The sequence below is a fragment of the Nyctibius grandis genome, chromosome 2, assembly GCF_013368605.1.
Source record: "Nyctibius grandis isolate bNycGra1 chromosome 2, bNycGra1.pri, whole genome shotgun sequence".
Classification (NCBI taxonomy): domain Eukaryota; kingdom Metazoa; phylum Chordata; class Aves; order Nyctibiiformes; family Nyctibiidae; genus Nyctibius; species Nyctibius grandis.
In genome coordinates, this window is record NC_090659.1 from 5,119,388 (window position 1) to 5,140,198 (window position 20,811).

The 20,811-nt window shown below is 49.5% G+C and overlaps 1 protein-coding gene across 3 annotated transcripts; it reads right to left on the minus strand.

Moving 5' to 3' along the window:
- Positions 1 to 7,425: 7,425 nt before the first annotated feature.
- Positions 7,426 to 12,709, minus strand: LOC137676879 (zinc finger protein 3-like). Of its 3 annotated transcripts, none has more exons than XM_068423974.1 (4): positions 12,667 to 12,709; positions 11,672 to 11,891; positions 9,633 to 9,719; positions 7,426 to 9,176 (listed from the first exon to the last, which is right to left on the minus strand). In XM_068423974.1, exons 3-4 carry the CDS (start codon positions 9,682 to 9,684, stop codon positions 8,257 to 8,259), a joined length of 972 nt encoding a protein of 323 aa, XP_068280075.1. In that variant the 5' UTR covers positions 9,685 to 9,719; positions 11,672 to 11,891; positions 12,667 to 12,709; the 3' UTR covers positions 7,426 to 8,256. The 3 variants fall into 3 exon arrangements, with proteins under 3 accessions (XP_068280075.1, XP_068280089.1, XP_068280083.1); XM_068423988.1 differs by having other exon boundaries at positions 9,633 to 9,722; XM_068423982.1 differs by lacking the exon at positions 12,667 to 12,709 and adding an exon at positions 12,364 to 12,532.
- Between the last annotated feature and the right edge of the window lie 8,102 nt (positions 12,710 to 20,811).

A 20,811-nucleotide genomic window follows, 5' to 3' on the forward strand; every position in this document is an offset into this window, starting at 1 on the left:
TGGCTCTTGTTATTTTACTTAGATTGTCCTTCTCTCCTGTAATTAACTTATTTTCAAAATGGGGGGGAGAAAGACATAACAACACTCTGTATAATGAAAATACAACACTTCTATGGCTTTTTGGGACACATCCTCATCCCCAGTTCCCAAGCATTATACATTTGCCATGCTTGCGGTTTCAAAGTTGTTGCTTTTGAGTTGTCACCATGGAGAATAAAAGCAGGAAAAGCTACCGCCAGTCTGCCTTTTTATTATCCTGCAGGCAAACCATTTGCCCACTTTTTGCTAGGAAATGAGCAGTTTACACCAGCAGTTTTCAACCCTTTTTTGATTAATGGATGATAAACCAAACATTTTTCAGTGGAGCAGCAGACCCCTTCATAAATTTCATCCCCAGCTCACAGGATAACTCTTGTCAGCACATTCTGCCCAGCCTCCTTTTACCCTATGGAGCCACACTCCTTCATAAAAAGGAAAAACTCTCCCCTGCTTTTGCAGACCTAAAAAACTTTTTCCCTGCGGATTTTATTGGGAAATTTAATCTTTTTTCCTACAGATACGTTCGTTTCTTTTGGCACTCTGACCCCTTTGCCCTCATGTCTGCAGTACTGTAGACTGATGTTTTTGGTCTCTCATAAACAAGTAACTTCTTCAGATCCTGTCTCCATGTTGTAAATAATGTCTGCAGGCTCTCACACTGTTTGCAGGTGTAATCTGAACAGCGTTTACACGTTTAGATCCATATCCACGAGGCGTTATCAGCAGTCAGGTGCAGGACGAGTGCAGGCAGCTCGCAGCTCTGGTCTGTAATTCCCTGTGCGAAGCGTGTCATCCCTTGGCTCTTCAGTTTGCTCCCCGTGGAAAGGGAAGCACTCCAGGCCACCTGTTTCCTAGCTCAGCCCTGCTCCGGATGCCTCTCCCAAATGCTGGGCTGCATCACAACTTCACTCGAATTTTCTGGCTCAACTAACGCCCCAGCTTTATACCCTTGGCAAATATGGATCCAGACGAAAGCGTTACAACGCAGGCTCGATCCTCACATCCATACCCTCCTAAGTCCCAGGGAAGTGGCGGAGTCACTGTCCCTGGAGGTATTTAAAAGCCGTGTAGATGTGGTGCTTAGGGACATGGGTTGGTGGTGGGCTTGGCAGTGTTAGGTTAACAGTTGGACTTGACCTTAAAAGGTCCTTTCCAACCAAAACGATTCTATGATTCTATAAGTCAACAGCCGCGGCCGCCTGGGACGAAAACACCTCGGAGACCCACCGGGCCCCTCAGCTCGGAGCACGGCACTGAGGGGAAGCCCCCCCCAGGTAACTGGGAAGGGGGGCGGGAGGAGCCCACCCGGCTCCTGCTTGGCCCGAAGGAGCCCACGGGCCCGGCCGGGCCGCCCCGCTGGGCTTCACTCGCCCCCTCCCAGGCCCGGGCCGCACCGCTCCGCCGGCGCCGCCTGTGGAGGGGCGCCCCCTGGCGGCCCGCTCTGCCGCCGCGCGGTGAGCAACGGCCGCCGCGGGGAGCGGAGCGGGGGGGCCGGGGACTCCCCGCCGTTCCCCCGCGCCGCGGCGGGCTCGGGGGGGGGCAGGAGGCGGAGGCCTGGCGAAAGGCTGAGCGGATGGAGCGGGTGGCGTTAAAGGTCTCCGAGCTTAACACTTGCCTTTGAAAATCGTCTTTAATCCTTCCCCCGCACCCCCACATGTGAAGGTGCTCAGTGTTCATTCGGGCCTCTGTATTCCTCCTCCTTCCCTCAAGGCCCCCCACCCCCAATGAAGAAATCTCCAAACCTACAGAAGGAGGAAAGGTGCCCATACCTTGGAGACAAGTAGGGGGTGAGGAAGACATGACACCACAGAATCACAGAATCAACCAGGTTGGAAGAGACCTCTGGGATCATCGAGTCCAACCGTTGCCCTGACACCACCCTGTCAACTAGACCATGGCACTAAGTGCCATCTCCAGTCTTTTCTTAAACACATCCAGAGATGGTGACTCCACCACCTCCCTGGGCAGCCCCTTCCAATGTCTAATGACCCTTTCTGAGAAGAAATGCTTCCTAATGTCCAACCTGAACCTCCCCTGGCCAAGCTTGAGGCTGTGTCCTCTTGTCCTATCGCTGGTTGCCCGGGAGAAGAGGCCGACTCCCACTTCACTACAACCTCCCTTCAGGTAGTTGTAGACTGCAATAAGGTCACCTCGGAGCCTCCTCTTCTCCAGGCTAAACACCCCCAGCTCCCTCAGCCGTTCCTCGTAGGTCAGACCCTCCAGACCCTTCACCAGCTTGGTTGCCCTCCTCTGGACTCGCTCCAACACCTCAACATCTTTCTTGAAGTGCGGGGCCCAGAACTGGACACAGTATTCAAGATGCGGCCTCACCAGTGCCGAGTACAGAGGGACGATCACTTCCCCAGACTGGCTGGCTACACTATTCCTAATAGAGGCCAGGATGCCATTGGCCTTCTTGGCCACCTGGGCACAAGACGTACTGAGAGGTCACCCAGCTCTGCGGGAAGTCGCTTCTGGCTGGGGAAAGGTTTATGCCAGCAAGGTAGAAGCCAGAGGTGCCCCTGCTGCTCTCGCAGTCACTCCTAGTTACCTCTCGTACGGGTAAAGCTCTTCTGTGTCCAGACCCAGCTGGTCCAGAGCTCCTGACTGTAGATGCAGGTTTGTGATTCAGGACCATTTCTGAATTAGAGAAATGAGCCTGAAAAAAATTGCTAAGCGGCACAGGACCACTTATTACAGGAGGTACAGTTCTTTCGGTTAGTCCTCACTGTGGGGTAGAAATCCTTTCTGGTTATATCTCGAGTTTGTTTCCATCAGCCCCTCTAGAGCAGGTGCTGGTGCTTTTCATGTCCCAGTTATCACATCTTCTCTTTGAGCAACAGATTAGTCAGCACACTTATCTCTGAATAGGTGCTCCAGGGCAGTGAGAGTTGGAGCTCCAACTGGATGCGTTTTACACTCAAGAGCCTGCTAAATGATGAATTTATTTAGTCTCTTAAAGTTCCCTGCTTCCTGGCAAAGCCAGAATGTGTGTTTCTACAGGCCTCAGTCCTGCTCACCTTGGAATTGCAAGTTTTGGCAAGGACTTTAACATTGACTAAGGTGGAAATCAGGTAAAACTGTAGCATAAAAAGCTAAAAAGCTTGACCTCCTATAGATGATGACACACTGCCGAGTCCTACCTAAGGACTACTGCATTCGCTTGTCATCACTCTATGTATAATCACAGATAAGACACTTGTGGTCCATGCAAATGGACCTCTGACTGGAGGATGAAGGGGTAAGCATGGGTTAAAGCAAGTCAGCCAAACCCAGAGGCCACTGGCGCTGTGGGATTGTGCCCTGTTGGGGACAGGGCATAGCCCAGGGTGGGTTGCTGCTGATGGCTGTAGGACCCCCTTAGGGAGCAGCCCTGCTCCTGATAGCAGCCCCCTGTCAGCATCCCCGACAAGGGGAACTGGAACCCCTCTCTCATCTTCAGATCAGTAAGATTCTGCAAGAAGGGTGAGGTTACTGAAACGAAGACCACCTTAGCTATATAAGCTCTTCCTGTATTTCTCTTCCAAGTTTTTGGCAATCTTAGACTTTGAAGGGTAGGCCTGCACAGTTAAAGTTTAAGGAATACCTGCCTAAAATGCAGGTCCTACATACCTTTATGCATGTGCTTGGCTACTATTACTAAGTGCATGCAGAAAGGATGTGTGGGCCCAGTACCTGAAACATTTTTCTTCAGAACTCGGAGCTCCAGCGCCTTGAGCTGACCATCACAGCGACAGAACTTGTGTGGGTAGCAGACTCAGAGCTTTTTGAGTAGTACCGAGGGAGTGAAATGTGGTTTGTTTGTTGTTATTTTTTTTTTCTTAAATAGAAATATATATTTATATATAGTAATTTTTGTCTTCGCTTCTGAGAAGAGAGATCTGAGGCTGCCTTCTGTTCAGGTCAGCGTGGTGCCCGAGTGGAAAATTTCATTCCGCAGTTTCAGTAAGATGCAAGTTAGGCTGGTTCTCGTGAATAGTTGCAAAAGGAAAGTTCTGCAGCAGAGCTCTGTAATCAAGAGGTCTCCATGGATAGCCTGTCATCCTGATGAGAGACACTTCTTAATTAAGCAAAGATGCCACATTGTAGCTGAAACAATTCCTAAGTGTCCCAGCTTCCCTCATCATATCAATGAGTCTGGACTTTCAGAGCTCCTAACAAAAAGAGGTTTTAGAGGATTTCAAAGAAATTATAAGTCTAAAAGTTCAAGACTCAAGCATGTGCAGCATGCAAAGAACACATTTCAAAATGTATTTGAAGAGCATTCGCACAGTTTTGTACTACTGCAAAGATCTTTGAAAGGAAGAGTGTGGGTAGCATCCCAAGTATCGCTGGGGAGACCCGAGATCCACACACTTCTGTGAAAAGCTCAACTCAATGTGCAGGCAAATCAATTAAGAAGCATCCCTTGCAGCTAAGCTTACCTTGAGTTCCTGTTTGAGCATCTCAGCTACACTGATTTACTGATTAAACTTGTTCTGATTAATGGGAAAACCAGAAAGAATCCATGGTCAAAATATTGGACAAACTGTTTGAGCTGATGAGGGAGGACACTAGTGTTTGTGAAGCAGCTGGTAGTGAGAGCCTGGAGGAGAAAAGTAAACCAGCTGCCTGCAGATAAGCACTAAATTCAAGCACAAGAGCAAAATGAAGGGGAACACGCTGGTGTGCTTCAACACATCAAGTGGTAACACAAGCAACTGAGAAACGCTGCATGAATATTGATCTGACGTAGCTGATTAGTACCCTTTGGCTGTATCTACAGAAGCGTGTAATATAGCCCCTGGGAATGAACCTGGGTACTCAGTCCTTGGTCATCTGCTCTCCATAACGTATTAGCGTGCTTCTGTGCTATATTCTGGAGTAAAATTGTTTGCAGTAGTCCACATCCAGTGACTCTAATTGCTCCTGAAGGACCACCAGTTGAACAAGGCTGTCTAAACCCAACGCATAGCCTGGGCCATGTCTAGCTAGATGGCAACCTGGCATTTTTGGAAGGAGCTCACCTGTGCGAATACCACTTGGCTTCTGTGCCCTGGCACCTTTTACTGTGTAGATGTAACCACTGTGTTCATTGCATTGCTTTGCTCCTTCCACAAACGAACACCATAGGCTGATATTCCAACTCCGAGGCAAGAGATGTGTTTTCAGCCAGTTTATCGGGGAGAACTACCATTAGAATAAATACATATTTTGGTAACTTGCATGTGTGGCAAGGGCACCACAGAAATTCATTGTAGTTTCCATTGTACTGTGGCAATGTGGGTATGTGTCTTCCTGATGGGGCCAGGGAAATACAGACACAATCAAGGCAATGTGTCAGGCTTTTCCAGGTCTAGTCCTCCCTGAAAACATAAAAAAAAGGAAAGTAACAAACATCTTAAATGATGTGTTTCTTGGGAACTAACAGCAATACTGATCACATTATTTATTTCCTTTTTGGGCTGCCTGTTCTCCTCTGACACCAAGGCTCTCAGCGGTATGTACCCTACTGCTTCTGAGGCCGTGGTCTAGACTGGACTAATTCAGTTTAAAATGAACTCTCCAAAGTCTGTCATTTAAAAAATGTGGATCATCTGATGGATCTGACTGAGCAAGCGGTGGCTGAGGGAGGTAGAGATGTATCCGCATTACTCAGCCAGGAATTCCAGTCACATTGCTACTGTTCACAGCTTGCTTGTTTCCTCGGGATCCTGGGGTCTTCAAGCTGGGTCTTCTCCTTGCCCTTAGTTATACCTCCAACTTCAGAGCTCATCTCCCTGTGAAAGCTCACTGTGAGCATTAGGCCTATATGTGGTGCTGAAAATAAAAATTCTACAGCACAACAGATTTGATCACTTCATTTTCTTGCCTAAAGCACACAGTGATTTCTTCCCATTTGGCTCTGTGGGTGGAACAGGCATTTCAGTATACGCTGCCATGTTCATTACAGGGAGTTCTTCCGCGCTAGAGATATTAACAGCTTTGTTATTACTGCCAGTTCTCTCCTCCCCCGTACCAAGCGGTTGCCTGAGCATGAATTCCTTTTAAGGACAGACTCCCAGTAGTAGTATTCTCCTCCTCAAAGTGAAGACGATCTCTTCAGAGGTCAGTTCCTTCTGCTTTCTCACAGTCTTGCCTCCCCCATATTCCTTAGAAAGTCATTATTAAAGATGCCAAAACCCCTTGCAAAAATATCACAGAAATTCTAGAAATTAGTGTCATAATTACCTCTTCGTAATCACTAACAACTCAAAGTCATAGCATTTAAGTTAAAAAGTTTTATGCAAGAAAAAATGTTTAACATTTAATATAAAATCAAAGTTTGACATAGCTTATTTTTCAAACATCATCCTCTTTCTGTTCACCAACTGACAATTAGAAGATCACAATTAAAAAAGTAATCCTAAACACTTAAGTCTTATAAAAACATTCATAAAGTGCCACCCACAAAAGCACCTAAACAAGTATCTGAGACAAATACCTATTAGGATGTTAATTTATTTAATTGCTGCCGAGGACTAAGCTGTCAAACAGCAGCGAAATTTGTGGAACTGCCCATTTAACAACCACACAACCCAGCAAAAATGCTATTCCGTAGAGGTGGCCCCAACAGAGCATCAGCTGGGCCCACAACATGCACACAGAGGCACCTAGCACAGCGCTGGGGGGTTTTAAAATAAACAGAGGCTAACACTGCCTAAACCCAAGAGTACTGGCAAGTGGGAGATCACAGAATCACAGAATCAGCCAGGTTGGAAGAGCCCTCTGGGATCATCGAGTCCAACCATTACCCTGACACCACCCTGTCAACTAGACCATGGCACTAAGTGCCATGTCCAGTCTTTTCTTAAACACATCCAGAGATGGTGACTCCACCACCTCCCTGGGCAGCCCCTTCCAATGTCTAATGACCCTTGCTGAGAAGAAATTCTTCCTAATGTCCAACCTGAACCTCCCCTGGAGAAGCTTGAGGCTTTGTCCTCTTGTCCTATCACTAGTTGCCCGGGAGAATAGGCCGACTCCCACTTCACTACAACCTCCCTTCAGGTAGTTGTAGACTGCAATAAGGTCACCTCTGAGCCTCCTCTTCTCCAGGCTAAACACCCCCAGCTCCCTCAGCCATTCCTTGTAGGTCAGACCCTCCAGACCCTTCACCAGCTTGGTTGCCCTCCTCTGGACTCGCTCCAACACCTCAACATCTTTCTTGAAGTGCGGGGCCCAGAACTGGACACAGGATTCAAGGTGTGGCCTCACCAGTGCCGAGTACAGAGGGACGATCACTTCCCTAGACCGGCTGGCTACACTATTCCTAATAGAGGCCAGGATGCCATTGGCCTTCTTGGCCACCTGGGCACACTGCTGGCTCATGTTTAGCCGGCTGTCGATCAGCACCCCCAGGTCTCTTTCCGTCGGGCCGCTTTCTAACCACTCTTCCCCCAGCCTGTAGCACTGCAGGGGGTTGTTGTGGCCGAAGTGTAAGACCCGGCACTTGTTCTTGTTGAACCTCATGCCGTTGGTCTCAGCCCATCTATCCAACCTGTCCAGATCCCTCTATAGGGCCTTCCTACCCTCCAGCAGATCGACACTCCCACCCAGCTTGGTGTCATCTGCAAATTTGCTGAGGGTGCACTCAATCCCTACGTCTAGATCATCTCTAAAGATATTGAACAGCACCGGCCCCAGAACTGAGCCCTGGGGAACACCACTAGTGACCAGCCGCCAGTTGGACTTTGCCCCATTCACCATCACTCTCTAGATGCGCATTCTAAGGGAGCGATCATCCCAGGCTGGGGCCTCACTGCGAGGGCAAAACCCAGGCAGCTCGTACAGAAAATAGGTACAGATTTTAGCTGGTTTTACTGGGATAAGAATCACTCCCCACCAGAAAAAAACAGAACAAGGCACTGATCCTTGGGACGTTTCTATGTGCTGCTCTCTGGCCTCGAACGTACCGTACTGTAAGCACCTTTCTTTTCCCCATCCCCAGAAGAGGGACTCAGAACGACCACCGCACCACAGTGAACACGCACTAGTTCGTTTGGCAGTGGCCTCCCTCTTCCCTCGAGTGTCTGGGCAGTGCTCACAAAGAGATTTACCCAGAAGAAAAGGGCACAGGCTATGAGGGCTCCCTCCCCCAAAATTCATGCCCCGTATGAGGTGTCCAGGAAGCAGCTGTGTGTCCACCCAACACCAGGTAGCTGCCTATGGTCCACATGGCCTTCTCCTCTCCACCATCTACTCTGTATGGTGCTTCTGGTGGCGCACCAGCTGGGGCTGGAACCGAAAGCTTTCCCCACACTGGGTGCAGTGGTATGGCTGCTCCCCAGTGTGGATGCGGGTATGCTTGATCAGGTTGGAGTGGCCACTGAAGCCCCGGCCACACTGGCTGCACTTGTAAGGCTTCTCGCCGGTGTGGGTACGAGCGTGGTTAATGAGGTCAGAGCTCTGCCCAAAACGTTTGCCACACTGCCCACAGGCGTAAGGCCGGATGCCATCGTGGGCTCGCTGGTGCTGAAGGAGGTGCGAGTGCTGGCTGAAGCTCTTCCCGCAGGCTGGGCACTTGTAGGGCCGCTCGCCCGTGTGCATACGCTGGTGTTTGATGCAGGTGGAGCTGTCGCTGAAGATCTTCCCGCACTCGCTGCACACGTAAGGTTTGAGCCCGGTGTGGATGCGCTGGTGCTTGAGGAGGTTGGAGCTCTGGCTGAAGCTCTTCCCACACTCAGCACAGGTGTAGGGTTTCTGGCCCGTGTGGACCCGACGGTGCTGGATGAGATGGGAGCTCTGGCTGAAGCCCTTGCCACAGTCCCCGCACAGGAATGGGCGCTCCCCTGTGTGCATTCGCTGGTGCTGGATGAGGTGGATGCTCCGACTGAAGCCCTTGCCACACTCAGAGCAGATGGTGGGCCGCTCTGCACGAGGGGCTCGCCGCGAGGCTGCTGCCACCCTTCTCTCCTGTCTTTTCAGCAGGCTGACATCCGAGCAAGGCAGCTGAGCCTCTTCTTCCTCATCACTGTCACCTCGCTGCGCCTCTGGGGAACCGCACTGATTTCCACTGCTGTCCCTGAACTGTTCCTCTCCTCCTCTGGACCCTGCTGCCCACGTGTCCTGCTGATCTGCGCTTGCACGGTGATCTGGAAGGGGACCTCGCTCACCACCTGTTAAGAAAAGTACAATGGTAGCTGTGATTCTCCCTGGGAAGTGGCACAGCAGGGAATGGGCAAGCTGTTCTCCTAGGGAGCCTGGTCTGCAGCGCTGCAGGAGAAGCAGTGAAGGGAAGATGGGGAGCACATGGAAACTGAGCTGCGAGAGAGGCTGTATGGCATCATTGTGCGACCCAGAGCAGATGTGCCACGACCCGCAGAGCCCAGGGCAATGCCACAGGTGTCTCCTTGTCCCCAGGAATTCTTCACATTTTGTCTTCTTAGTATTCTGCCTTCTCATACATGCTCTGAACAGCGGCTGCCAAAGGCAGGCCGTTTGCCTGCCCTGCGGGTGAAAGAGCAGGTCTCAACGTGAGCTGTGTGGAATAAAGTGGCTTAAATAGCCCTGAGGCAGCCTAAAGGGTTTTCTGTGTGCTCTGTGTTTGTAAACTTCTCTAAGTTATTCCTCACCCATGTGTGTCTCCTGCAAGGCCTCGCGATCTTGTTCTTCTCCTTGGTCCATCTGGGCAGTTGCATCAGGGTCAGCAATCGGGAATCCTGCTTACCAAAGCAAACAGAAGTCATCTCAGAGATGTTTTTAAACAGAAAATGACTCTCTGGTCACCAGACCCTGATTTTCTTACTTGCTACCTCGAGACCTCTTCTTTCTCCTCCAAGACTCTCAGGCTGAGGCAGCAAAAACCAACACCCCAGGCAACTGGATGTCTGGTCTGCTCCAGCTGGATCCTGTGAGTCCCCTGCCTGGCACCCCTGCTGAGCTCCCCCAGCTGCCATGACGGCAGCTGTTGGACAGGGTGCTTTTACAAACGCCCTCAACACCACAGACAAGGGTTTTCCCTTCAGTATTTTAACGACAAAACCAGCCAAACAGGAAGCAACAGCAGTTGGCATCAAGAGGGCAGGCGTGAGCCATTGCTGCAGAAAAAATGCCAAACAGAGAAAATACAATGGTAAGAAAAATCCCACTTATTTTAAAAAGTAAGAACCAAAGAGGCCAGGGAAAGGATACCACGGGGATGAATCTAGGACCAGAGGCTGACGTGCATCACAGCTGAAGCTGAGATCACTTACGGGAATATTTTTAAAGCATTTAAGACATTAGTTTTTTCCCCTCCCTTTCAATCTTTATGGCTACTTAATACCACTTCAGAAATACTCTCCCTGAACTCTGCTTCAAGGTGCCCATCTCTCTGGACAATGGCTCAAGCTCCAGAGGGAAGTGATGAACTGGGCAGATGGGCTCAGGTGCAAACAAACACTGTAACTGATGGGTGCCGGGCCCCAGACCACTTCATCCCTCACCAACAGCTATTTAACGGCAGGTCACGGGTAACGAGGGATGAGACAGTGTCAGAATCAAGGAGACAACTCAGACAAAGGGAACAGTTTTGGACCTTGGCGTCCAGTGATTATAAACCCACCAGTCTAGAAGTCTTTGATCCCACGTGGCAAAGCTGGACAGAACTAAAGGGACCAAGCAAAAGAGAAAGACTTGCAATCCTGAACTGCAGATCCATGAAGAAAAAAATCATCAGAGAAGCAAAGAAGAAGCCTTAGCAAAGAAAAAAAGGAAGCCTTAAAAGTTAATAATCTGAGTCCCTTCTTTCAATACATGCTGAATGCTGAAGTGGACCACCCCTGCAGATGGATCACTGCCAGCAGTTCCAAGCTGAGACTGCTTGGAGGTTGCTTTCTGCAGCCCGACAGTGCTCAGGACTTTGCCACTATGGAGAATTTCTGCTGCAACAAGTCGGCGGTACAAGCTGACCAAGCTATTGCCCTGCTGCAGTGTGTACCAGCCGGCCCAGCTCCACTCAAGACTGGGAGGAGTCAAACCCCTGTCCACACACCGACCTCTCCCCCAGGCAGCTCACCACCGACAGCGGGGTTTCTCTCAGAAAGCTGTCAACAAACAGGAATAGCGCAGGAGCAAATCCCTCAGTGTCTCAGGGGTGGTACCAGCATCTGACAAACGTCCAACAACCACCCAGGGAAACATCCAAGCCAGCAAACAAGGTAGAAGGGGTTGCCACTCACACCCTGCTGCCATGCTCAGGTTTGCTGTGGCAGCTGAGCAGAAAGCACGTAGCCTTTACACAATTAACAGGCTAGTCTGGAGGAAGGAAAGAGTTTCTTCCTTTCCCACGATCACAGTCATGTCTCTGAAAGGAGGAGGAGGCAAACCTCATCCACAGAGGGGACGTTCCTTCAGGGATTTTATCTGTGACTGGCAGAAGCGTGTCCTTGGGCATACTGGGTTATTGCTTGAACATGTAAACCGAAAAGGGGAGAACGCTCATGTATGTGGGTGTGTGGGGTTACTGTATGCAACACTTGCAGCTCTACTAAAACAAGATAGGAAGGGTGTCTGATCTGGATCTCCAGCAAGGGCTTTGCAAACACCCCATACTGCTCCTGGGGCCTTGGCTTTAGTATAGTGGTAGCATGTATGGGTTGTGTAGCTGGGTCCTACAAGTGTTGTTCTTTACCTCAGCTGTTTGCAAAGAGCTACTTATTTTCTCTTCCAGCCACGCAGCTCTGTGTTCCTCCTGGGGTTGTTCCAAGCTGTGGGGGTGATGGGGCTCATCCTAGTGCCCAGTGCCATGCCTTCAGCTCCTCGTGCTCCTCGGGATCCCACAGTCTGCTCCTGAGGTGCTGGCAGTGGCTCAGCACGCTCCGCACGGCCACGCCAGGCACAACAGCACAGACCTGCAATTCAGAAGAAGGCGTTCAAGTCTTCCTCTCCCCAGCTGTTACCTGGGATAGATAATGCTTGCAATAAAATCAAAGGGCGAAGACATTGTTATCACAGAAAAGAGCGCAGCTGCACACATTTCTCTTGGGCGTGATGAGAGCCCCCCGTCCCTGTGCTGTCAGATTTGCCCATAACCTACAGCACTAGTCAGGGGGTGCCTTCCCGCACAGCCCCGTGCCCAGCTCGGGATGCCGGGGGGACAGAGTGCCCTGCCAGAGCCCCCGAAGGCAGGGGGTGTGCAGAAGGGGACAAGTGCCCCGTAGTTTTGGGGAGGAAGGATCTTCCCCAGAGGAGGGGCAGGGGTGCAAAGCTGCCTGTCTGCAACAGCGATCAGAAGCACGGGGGGGAAACTGGGGGGGGGGGGAGGAAGAAAGGCATTTGCTCGGCGGCAGGTGAAGAGGGATGGAGGGGGGGAACCGGCATTACCGGGACGGGATTCAAGCGGACAAGGACGGCAACCGCGGCGGCGGGGGGTCTGTCAGAGGGGCGAGTTGGCCCTGACCTCCTCCGAGCTGCGCTTGTTCTTCTCCTCCGGGCAGCCCCGTCCCCCACCGGGCCGACAAAGAGCGGCTCTGGCAGGGGGTTCCAGCCCGGCTCTCCGTGCGGTTGGCCTCCCCCGGGAGCCGGCACAGGCCCGCGGGGGGAACCCCGGCCCTGCCCCTCACCGCCACCCTGTCCCCCAGCCCGGCGGCTGCCGTGCCGTGCCGCGCCGTGCCGTGCCGTCCCTACCTGCCGGGCGCCCGCTCCCGGCCGGGCCCGCCCCGCCGCCGCCGGCAGCAGCTTCCTGCTCCGCGGGCAAAGGGCGCTTCCTGGGCGGAGCGGCAGGCGCCGGGCCGGGAGCCGGGGCCGGTCCCCCTGGAGCCCCACGACACGAGTGCTGCGCCCATGGGCACTTGCTGAAGCGCCTTCCCGGGGCGCAGCCGGGTGCTTGGGCGCCAGCCTGCCGAGCTGCGCCTCAGGGCGGGGGGGGAGCAGCCGAAGTGGGGTGCGCAGTCCTCGTCTGTGATAGACAACGGGACACGCCGCAGCACAGAGCAGCTCCTTGGGAGGACACGGTGTCCTGCGAGGTGGGAGAGGACATGGGAAGTCACCTTGTCCTGGAGTTACTGTCTCACCTGGAGAGCTTCCCCTGGGGAAAAGGATGGTGGTGTTACAACATGGTCTCCCTACAAAGCGGGTGACACAGTGACACAAAAATCGGAGATCTCCAACCCCCCTTGCTTTCTAACTTTCCTCACCGAAGCGGGAAGCTGAGTGTGGCTGGGTATGGAGTCCGAAAGAAAATAACCCTGGAGTGTTATCAAGCAGGCATTCTTTATTGCAGCACTGGGGATTATCCACCATAAGTGCTCAGCCGATTTGGCAGATTTTCAGAGACTATAAACCATAAAGCCATACATCGTCATAGGATTTCTGAGAACTCATTTACATAACCATGAGATACGCAAATGTCTGCTCTGCATGCGCAGTCATCTTCCCTGGTGGTGGTTGGGGGGTCTTCAGATGAAGGCTTGTAGTCTTCCTCACTGTGTTTTCTGACTGGCCTTTGCTTCTGTGCAAACTCAGCCCTGGAATCACATAGGCCATGTCCTTCGAGGCTGTTGTTGTAATTCCCTTGTCTCCATGTTCCAGTGCATCTGCCCATCCCAAGGCCCAACCATCTGAAGTGAGACCATCCTGGAGCCTCCTTATCTTACAGCCATTACCACTCTCCAAATTACAAAGGCTTCCCTTTCTTTAGATGAGCACCCAGGATAGCTGAGTAGTTAAGGTATTTACAACATCCTCCTTGCTCTTGAGGCATCAACGGTTTCAATAGGAAGGGCTTAACTTGGCCCTCCACAGTTCTGAACTTAAGCCTGTGCTTGGAGACCCTCTTATGGGCAGTGGAACAGAACTGCCACAGCTGTTGCACTGCATGCATTAGCCACCCCTCACCCTCGGCAATTCCCAGCCTGGCTCTACGCTTAGAGCAGCCCCGCAATGATGCTGCTTACCAGTACAAACCAGGCCGTTCCACTTTGGTACAGCCGCTGTGGCACAGGGCTCCCACACTACCCCAGCTGTCCGCTTTCTTGTGTGGCATGGGGGCATTTGTCCCCTCGGCCTGGCATGGTAGGAAGTCTGGTTGCGGGGGGCTGCACCTCAAGCCTGACAGGCAGCAGCCATCTGTGAGACCACAGCTTTTCTTGACGTGGTGACCTGGGTGTTTGCTGCTTTCTTGCCACCATGACATTTGGATTGCCCTGCTACCTGCCAGGGAACCAGGACTGGGTTTGAACATGGAGGCCACAGGCTTCACAAGGTCATGAAAACCAAGCGGCTTTTCCCCTTGGCCCACTGAAGATTGTTCTTCAACTTATGTACTGATCAGCCATTTTCAACACCACTGAAAGAGCTTTTGCAAAGGGTTACTGTGGTGGGGAAACTTTTAATTATATGCTGCCTACAGTTTCAGTTTTGTTCCAGATCTCACAGCGTGAGAGGTATAACTAGTGTAGTTACATTGATACAACTTTTTGGTTTGGGCTAAAATTAGCCTTTTCACTGGGCAAGGGACACATTTGAGAGACAAAAACAATTATTGTAAAAAAAATTTCACATTTCCTGTTTGCCTCTTCTCCTTCATTTAATGCCAACAGGGCCAGCGCAGCTCTGGGGAGTGACACCTTGGCTTCCCAGTGAAATGGCATGAGCGCTGCTTCCGTGCTGCGTGCGCTTTCCTGGAACACACGGCTGAGGCACTGTCTGGGTTTTTTTGTGACACAGAAACCCAACCAGAGTGATACAGAGAGATACACAAGTGTACCCAAGTGTCACACAGTGATACTAAAATGCCTGCCTGGTGTGTGACTATATCTCTCTGGCTGTTCTTATCTCACTTCCCAGGTTTCTCCGTTGGTGGTGTGAGGCAGAAAGAACAGCCAGCAAGCCAGGCTGTTGGCTGAGGTCTGTCCCAAGGTCACGGGTTACAGGCTCCCACAGAGGCTTTGTGAAAAGAGGCCCTTTGGCTGTGAAATCCTTAGGGAAAAGAAAGAAGGTAACGGTTAGTTTTAGAAGTCAGCTTTCTGACAGTAGTGCACTCACAGGATGTGACAAACATAATTAAGATCAATAAAGCTGACATAGTGCAGCAGGATGAAAGTACAGGAAGTGTTTTTTACAACTGATTTTTCCTTGTAGAGCAAAAGGAGACATTCAGAAGAGATGCTGTCCATGTGCTGTTCTGTGTTCTCATAGTATCACTAGGAGTTGTAATCGTTACTGGCTTGGTTGTACTGATACGGCATTTTTGGCAGCACAAAGCCAGGTCAGGTAAGAGATCCTGTTCAACACTTCCAGAATTCAGAAATGCTAGCCAGTGGGTATAGCTGTATATGTAATTGCCATTAATGAAGAGCAGTGGTAATTGGGTGTTGTATTTTCTGCCCTGACTGTGTTAAATTCTGTCTTAAAGGGTGTGTAGTAATTTTAAGATGGCTTTACCTCACTTATGAGGTGCTGCTTGTGTGTTTCATGAAGTATCTTTTCTTACAGAATGTTGAATAAAAGTTTTGTTTTTTTTTTTATAACTGCTAAAAAGGTGTTCCTGAGTGTCATTATGAACTGGGATTGCTGATGCATTGTTGTGGAGTCTACAGTCTGTCCACAGCCTTGGTAGCGATTGATTCTCAAAATTGACCACAACTTTCTTGCTGAATTTTAAAGTAATCAGGGTAATAACTCTCTGTCTTTGCAGCTCTTGCTCCCCCTACTGTGTTCAGAAAGGAAATGTCTATTTTTTTTCAGGGGATCCTTTGCGAGCTCACATGCAGGCTTATCACAGCAAATATTCTGTCTGAAGGCTAAACTCAGGTTGACCTTCCAGTCTGTGGTGGTAGCTTATGAGTCTTCATGGTGTAAGAGCTCTTTAAATTCCTATTGGGTATTTAGAGGGAAAAAATGAAGAAGCAGATTCTGCTGTTGATGTATGAGAATTCAGTGAGTGTAGATTTAGACTGATTGAGAAACATCATGGTCTGCTTCCAAGGAATGACACTTGTGGAGATACTCAATCTTGTAGCATGATGGCAAATAAAGAGCTGATAAGTACAAAGTGTCTGAAAACTGAGTGAGAAAGCTGCGATGGATTTGAGACTGGCTACTAAAAGTTACAAATTGGAGGATGTCATGGAAAAGGAGTTTCCCAAATGGGTTGTGAGCTTCGAGTGTCTTCCTGCTTCCCAGGGGAAAACAGTGAATATTGCCAACTCCTTGACTGCTTCTTCAGGTGAGTTTTCATTTGCAAAGTGTTTAACTGTGGGAACTTTGCGTGTCTGCTGCACTAACTAGGTGACTTTACGTTGGAAAGGAAAGCTTAGCGGTGTCTGTCATTCAGCTAAGAGGGTACAACGGGGGTAAGTCCACCCCGTCGCTGAAGGAAAGAGTAAGGGACTACTAGGTTTTAATGGTTGAAATTCCTCAGCTTTCCCTGTGTGTCATTACTCTTTAAAATATCTTTGATATTCTCCCTGATTAGCCCGCACCCAGGGCTAAACAATAACCAGCTGTTCTATCACCCAATGACCCCTCCCCAGCCAAGAAAGGGAATTGGGAAAAGGAGGGAGACTCGTGGGTTGAAATGGAAACAGATTTACTCAAATAAGAAAACCAATGTTAATACTAATGCTAATACAAAATACACAGTTATACTCAGCCCACATAGTGGTCGTGAGCTGTGCACTCCCAAGGGGGAATGCCAGATATCAAACACTGTGAGCACCACAGCTCCAGCGAAAGCACGATTGTCACAACGAACAGGAGAGCAGGCCTTGGGAGCAGAATGACAGGCGAGACCCTCCAGGGATGGTGACCATTGAAGAGAGAGGGCTGTCCCCAGCAAACTTTCCAATTTATAGTGAATGTGATGGTTATGGTATGGAATACTGCCCTTGTCCAGCCTGGGTCAGCTGCCCTGGCTTTCGCTCCTCCTAGCTTAAGCACCTGGCTAACTTGAAACTGCTAACGGCCTTGATCTCTATGGAAACCTGCATACCATGGGTGGTCACGAACTAGAGCAAAGTGTCTTATCGACTTTGTTCCCACTGTATCGGGTGCTGCAGTCTTGTCAGAAGTGCAGCTTTTCTGAACACAAAATTGATTCTATGATTCTGTCGCAGCAAAGCCAGGACAGATGTTTATCAGTAAGATCTTCTGTGTTCTGGGTTCGCAGTGGGCTTCTCGACACGATTAAGTCAAGAGCCATTTGCAATGAATTCAGCAAGAAATGTGCCAGGTTCCTCAGGGTTTCAGGCCTGTCCTTCCTCACAGCCACACAGCAGAGCTGCGACCGGAGCTGCACGCCAGGCTGTGCAGTGAGGGCCAGCAGAGCCAAGCCTGGCTGGGTAGGAGATGACTCCTGATGCTGCCAGAGCTGCCCAGTGAAGCCTCGTGCTGTGCTGCCGGCCCAGGCGAAGCGCTGCTGGGCCTCTCGGGCCCAGGGCTGGCTGCGGGGAGCCACCAGGGCCTGGTGTGTGCCGGTGGCCGGCTGCTGCGGCCAGTCCATTGCCCTGGGCAGCAGCTTCTCTGCGTGGGTTTTATTTCCATTCCGTGTGAGCCCATGGCTGTCCCTGGCCGCTCTGGCAGCCGGCACATCCCTGTGAACCCCATGTCATGGCTTCTGCCTGCAGCCGGTTCCAGAAGCTTCTGGTGCCTCTGTGAGCTGCCACAGGAGTGGCTGGTGGTGACTGTGGGGTGCTTTGTGACAGGTGGGTTCTGGGACGTGTCGGGGCTGCCCGAGGGTATTTAAGGGCCTCCTGCGCAGGGGGAGTGGATCCCCTCATCCACTGGTCGACTCTGGTGCCTCTTGGGGAGCGTCTGATCCACGGACCGGGTCAGTTTATCTATTTCTGTCTGTCACAGGGAGTGTACCAGGACCAACCAGAAAGAGGTGAGGTGGTAGTGAGTGAAATTTCTGTAATTCTACATAATTCCTTTAATTTGTAAACGAGACAAGTTGTGGTGAAATTTACTTCATTATCGGAAATCTGGAATAATTGGAGCAAAATTGCTGGCTACTCATGTGTTGTCAAGAAAAAGGACTGTGAGATTGTGTCAGAATACCTGGCCAGCTATCACTGCTTCTGGGACTGGAGACCAAAAGTGGGCAGTTTTCACTTTGACTACCTAAAGTTTTTAAAGTTAATATTGGAAGACCATTTCCCAGCTCAAATCGATTATTGTACAATTGGGATAATTGGCAACATGATAGATCCAATGGCGATTATACAAGCCAGAGTTATAAAAATAAGATAAATAATAATAACAAAAACAAGGCATCTCCTTAGTCACTGCTATTCATGCAAGCTCAGGCAGCTGCTGTAGATGTGTCTCTGTCTCCTTTGCCTCCTGTTGACTCTCTCACTCCTGTTCCCCCTTCTGCACCTCCTGCTTTCCCTTCAGCAGCTGTGCAAGCTCTGCTGAAGGAGGTAATTATTTGTCCTCCAGCAGCAGGTTGTCCTCCTAGCTGAAGCCATAACAGGAGTACCTGTGCCGTTTGATCTGGCAGATTTGGTAATATGGCAGTGACAAACGCCCTGACTCCATAGAGACCTGGAAAAGGTTCAGCAAATCATTAGGGGAATTTTTAGAGCATATGACCCAGCTTGGTCTGATGCTTGTTGGTTACTGGAAACCCTTGAAGAGTGAGTGTTGATTCTGCAGAAAAATAGAGAATGGGCTGCTGCTCCGGATGGTAGGACTGCGTGGCTGGACGCAGAGCCAGACAGGAATTATCAGACCAAGGCAGGATTAGATGCATTAAGATTATGTCAAAAAGAGTTAGAAGGATGGTTAGTTGGTCAAAGGAAATAGAATGCCGACAAGGCGTTAACTAGGTGGAGGAAACAATTCTGAATGTTCGAAGGAATCGACCTGAAGCCCTGCAAAATGGGTCTTTGCTTGTCTTCTTATTTGTAGATCAAGTGGCCCTGGATATTAGGAAGTATTTTAACCAACGTTCTCTGGGTTGGCAAGGGAAGCTGATAGGGGAGATAGATAGTAAGTATTGCAACGAGTGTGTATAATGGAAAGGATGAAGCTAAGGCTAGGCAGAAGAGAAAACAGCAGGAAAAGAAGGCTAGCTTGTTAGCAGCTGCTTTGCAAGGTAGGAATTTTAGGGGGCAAAGAGGTAATAATAATGGAAATAAGGGAAATAGAAATCTAAATTGGACAAGACCAAGGGATTACTCTAATAAAACCAAGATATTGGAAAAGAGAATGCCCTGTGATCCCAAGAAGGGGACTACGACAGCAACAAAGGGAAAGTCAAATCAATCAGGAGCTGAACGAAAGCAATGAACAATGATGGTTACCAGTACCCCAAGCCCTAACAGTGGAAGGAGATACAAAAGGAATCCTCTCAGGGGACTCTAAGGAACCTATTAATGGATTTGAAAGCTGGAGATGAAACTCCAGCTGGCGCAACTTATTGAACATTAACAAACCTCCATGAAGGATCAAGAGTTAAGGGTAGAGTAAATGTTGTAGGAATAGAAGGTGAATCTACATTTGTACCCAGGACAGAGGAAATGATGGTACAGATAGGTCCACGGTCTGTTAACCATTCTTTCCTGCTGTTGGGATTAGCACCGGCAAATTTGGCAGGGAGATATTCATTACACAAATTACAATCAGAGTTGCAGTGTACACCATAAGGAATTACATTGTGACTCCTGATGGATAACGTACCAAAAAATCATGGCAGCTATAGAAACTGAAGAAGGGATGGAAATACCCCAGGAACTCAAAGATGTACCTAGGATTTTATGGGCCCAAAGTTCTGGGGATGTAAGGTTATAAAGGTCAGCTAATCCAGTACAGATAGAAATGAAGGGAGGCAAACCTCCCTCCTTAAAACAATACCTGTTATCTCAGGAAGCAAGGGAAGGTGTAAGACCAATAACTGAAGATTTTCTGCCAAGAGGGATTTTAATTCCTTGCGAGTCTCCCTGTAATACTCATATCTTGCTGGTTAAAAAACCTGAACTAGGATCAGAAGGAAAACTAGTTTATAGGTTTGTCCAAGACTTACGAGCAATAAATAAATGGGTAACTGTACTGCATCCAATAGTTTCTGATCCTTCCACAATTACAACCATGATACTGGCTAACACAAAATATTTTACAGTAATTGATTTGTGCCTAGCTTGCTTCAGTATCATGGTGCATCCAGGATCTCAGTACATTTTTGCCTTCACCTGGGAAGGGAAACAGTAAATGTGGACTAGATTTTCTCAAGGGTTTGCAGGATTGTCGACTTGATTTTTGAAAATCATGGTGACAGATTTACAGGACATAGAGTTAACCCATAACTCTGCGTTAATACAATATGTGGATGATGTGCTAATAGCAAGTACAAATAGGGAAAATTGTGTTGAAGACACAGGTAATGCTGGTTGCTTTGGCTGATAAAGGCCATCGAGTCTCCCCAGCCAAATTACAGTTCTGTAAAGAAAAGGTAGGGTATTTAGGATATTGTTTGTCAGGAGAGGGCAGGAAGATACCAGATGACTGAACAAAAACTATCCAAGATATGCCTAGGCCTACAACTAGGAAATAGGAATAGAGCAACAGTTGCATACTCCGTACCACCCTCAATCATCAGGGAAAGTAGAAAGAATGAATCAAAGCCTTAACGATATATCAAAGATTTGTGCAGACTAAAATGGCTAGATACTATAGCCATTGCTTTAATGCATATGAGGTGAACGCTGAATTAATTGAGATTGACCCAGCAGAAGTGTTATTTGGCAGGAATATTCAAATTCTGAACACATACATGGCTGTGAAAACTAGTCATTCCTATCTATTGCCTTTTTTTTCATGACTTCTGCT

Bases quoted from the DNA above. Each gene is read 5' to 3' on its own strand.
- LOC137676879 (XM_068423974.1), bottom strand. From the start codon at position 9,684: ATGGACCAAGGAGAAGAACAAGATCGCGAGGCCTTGCAGGAGACACAC. The intron at 9,177-9,632 runs GTGAGGAATAAC...TTTTCTTAACAG, and splicing joins CTTGCAGGAGACACACATGG to GTGGTGAGCGAGGTCCCCTT.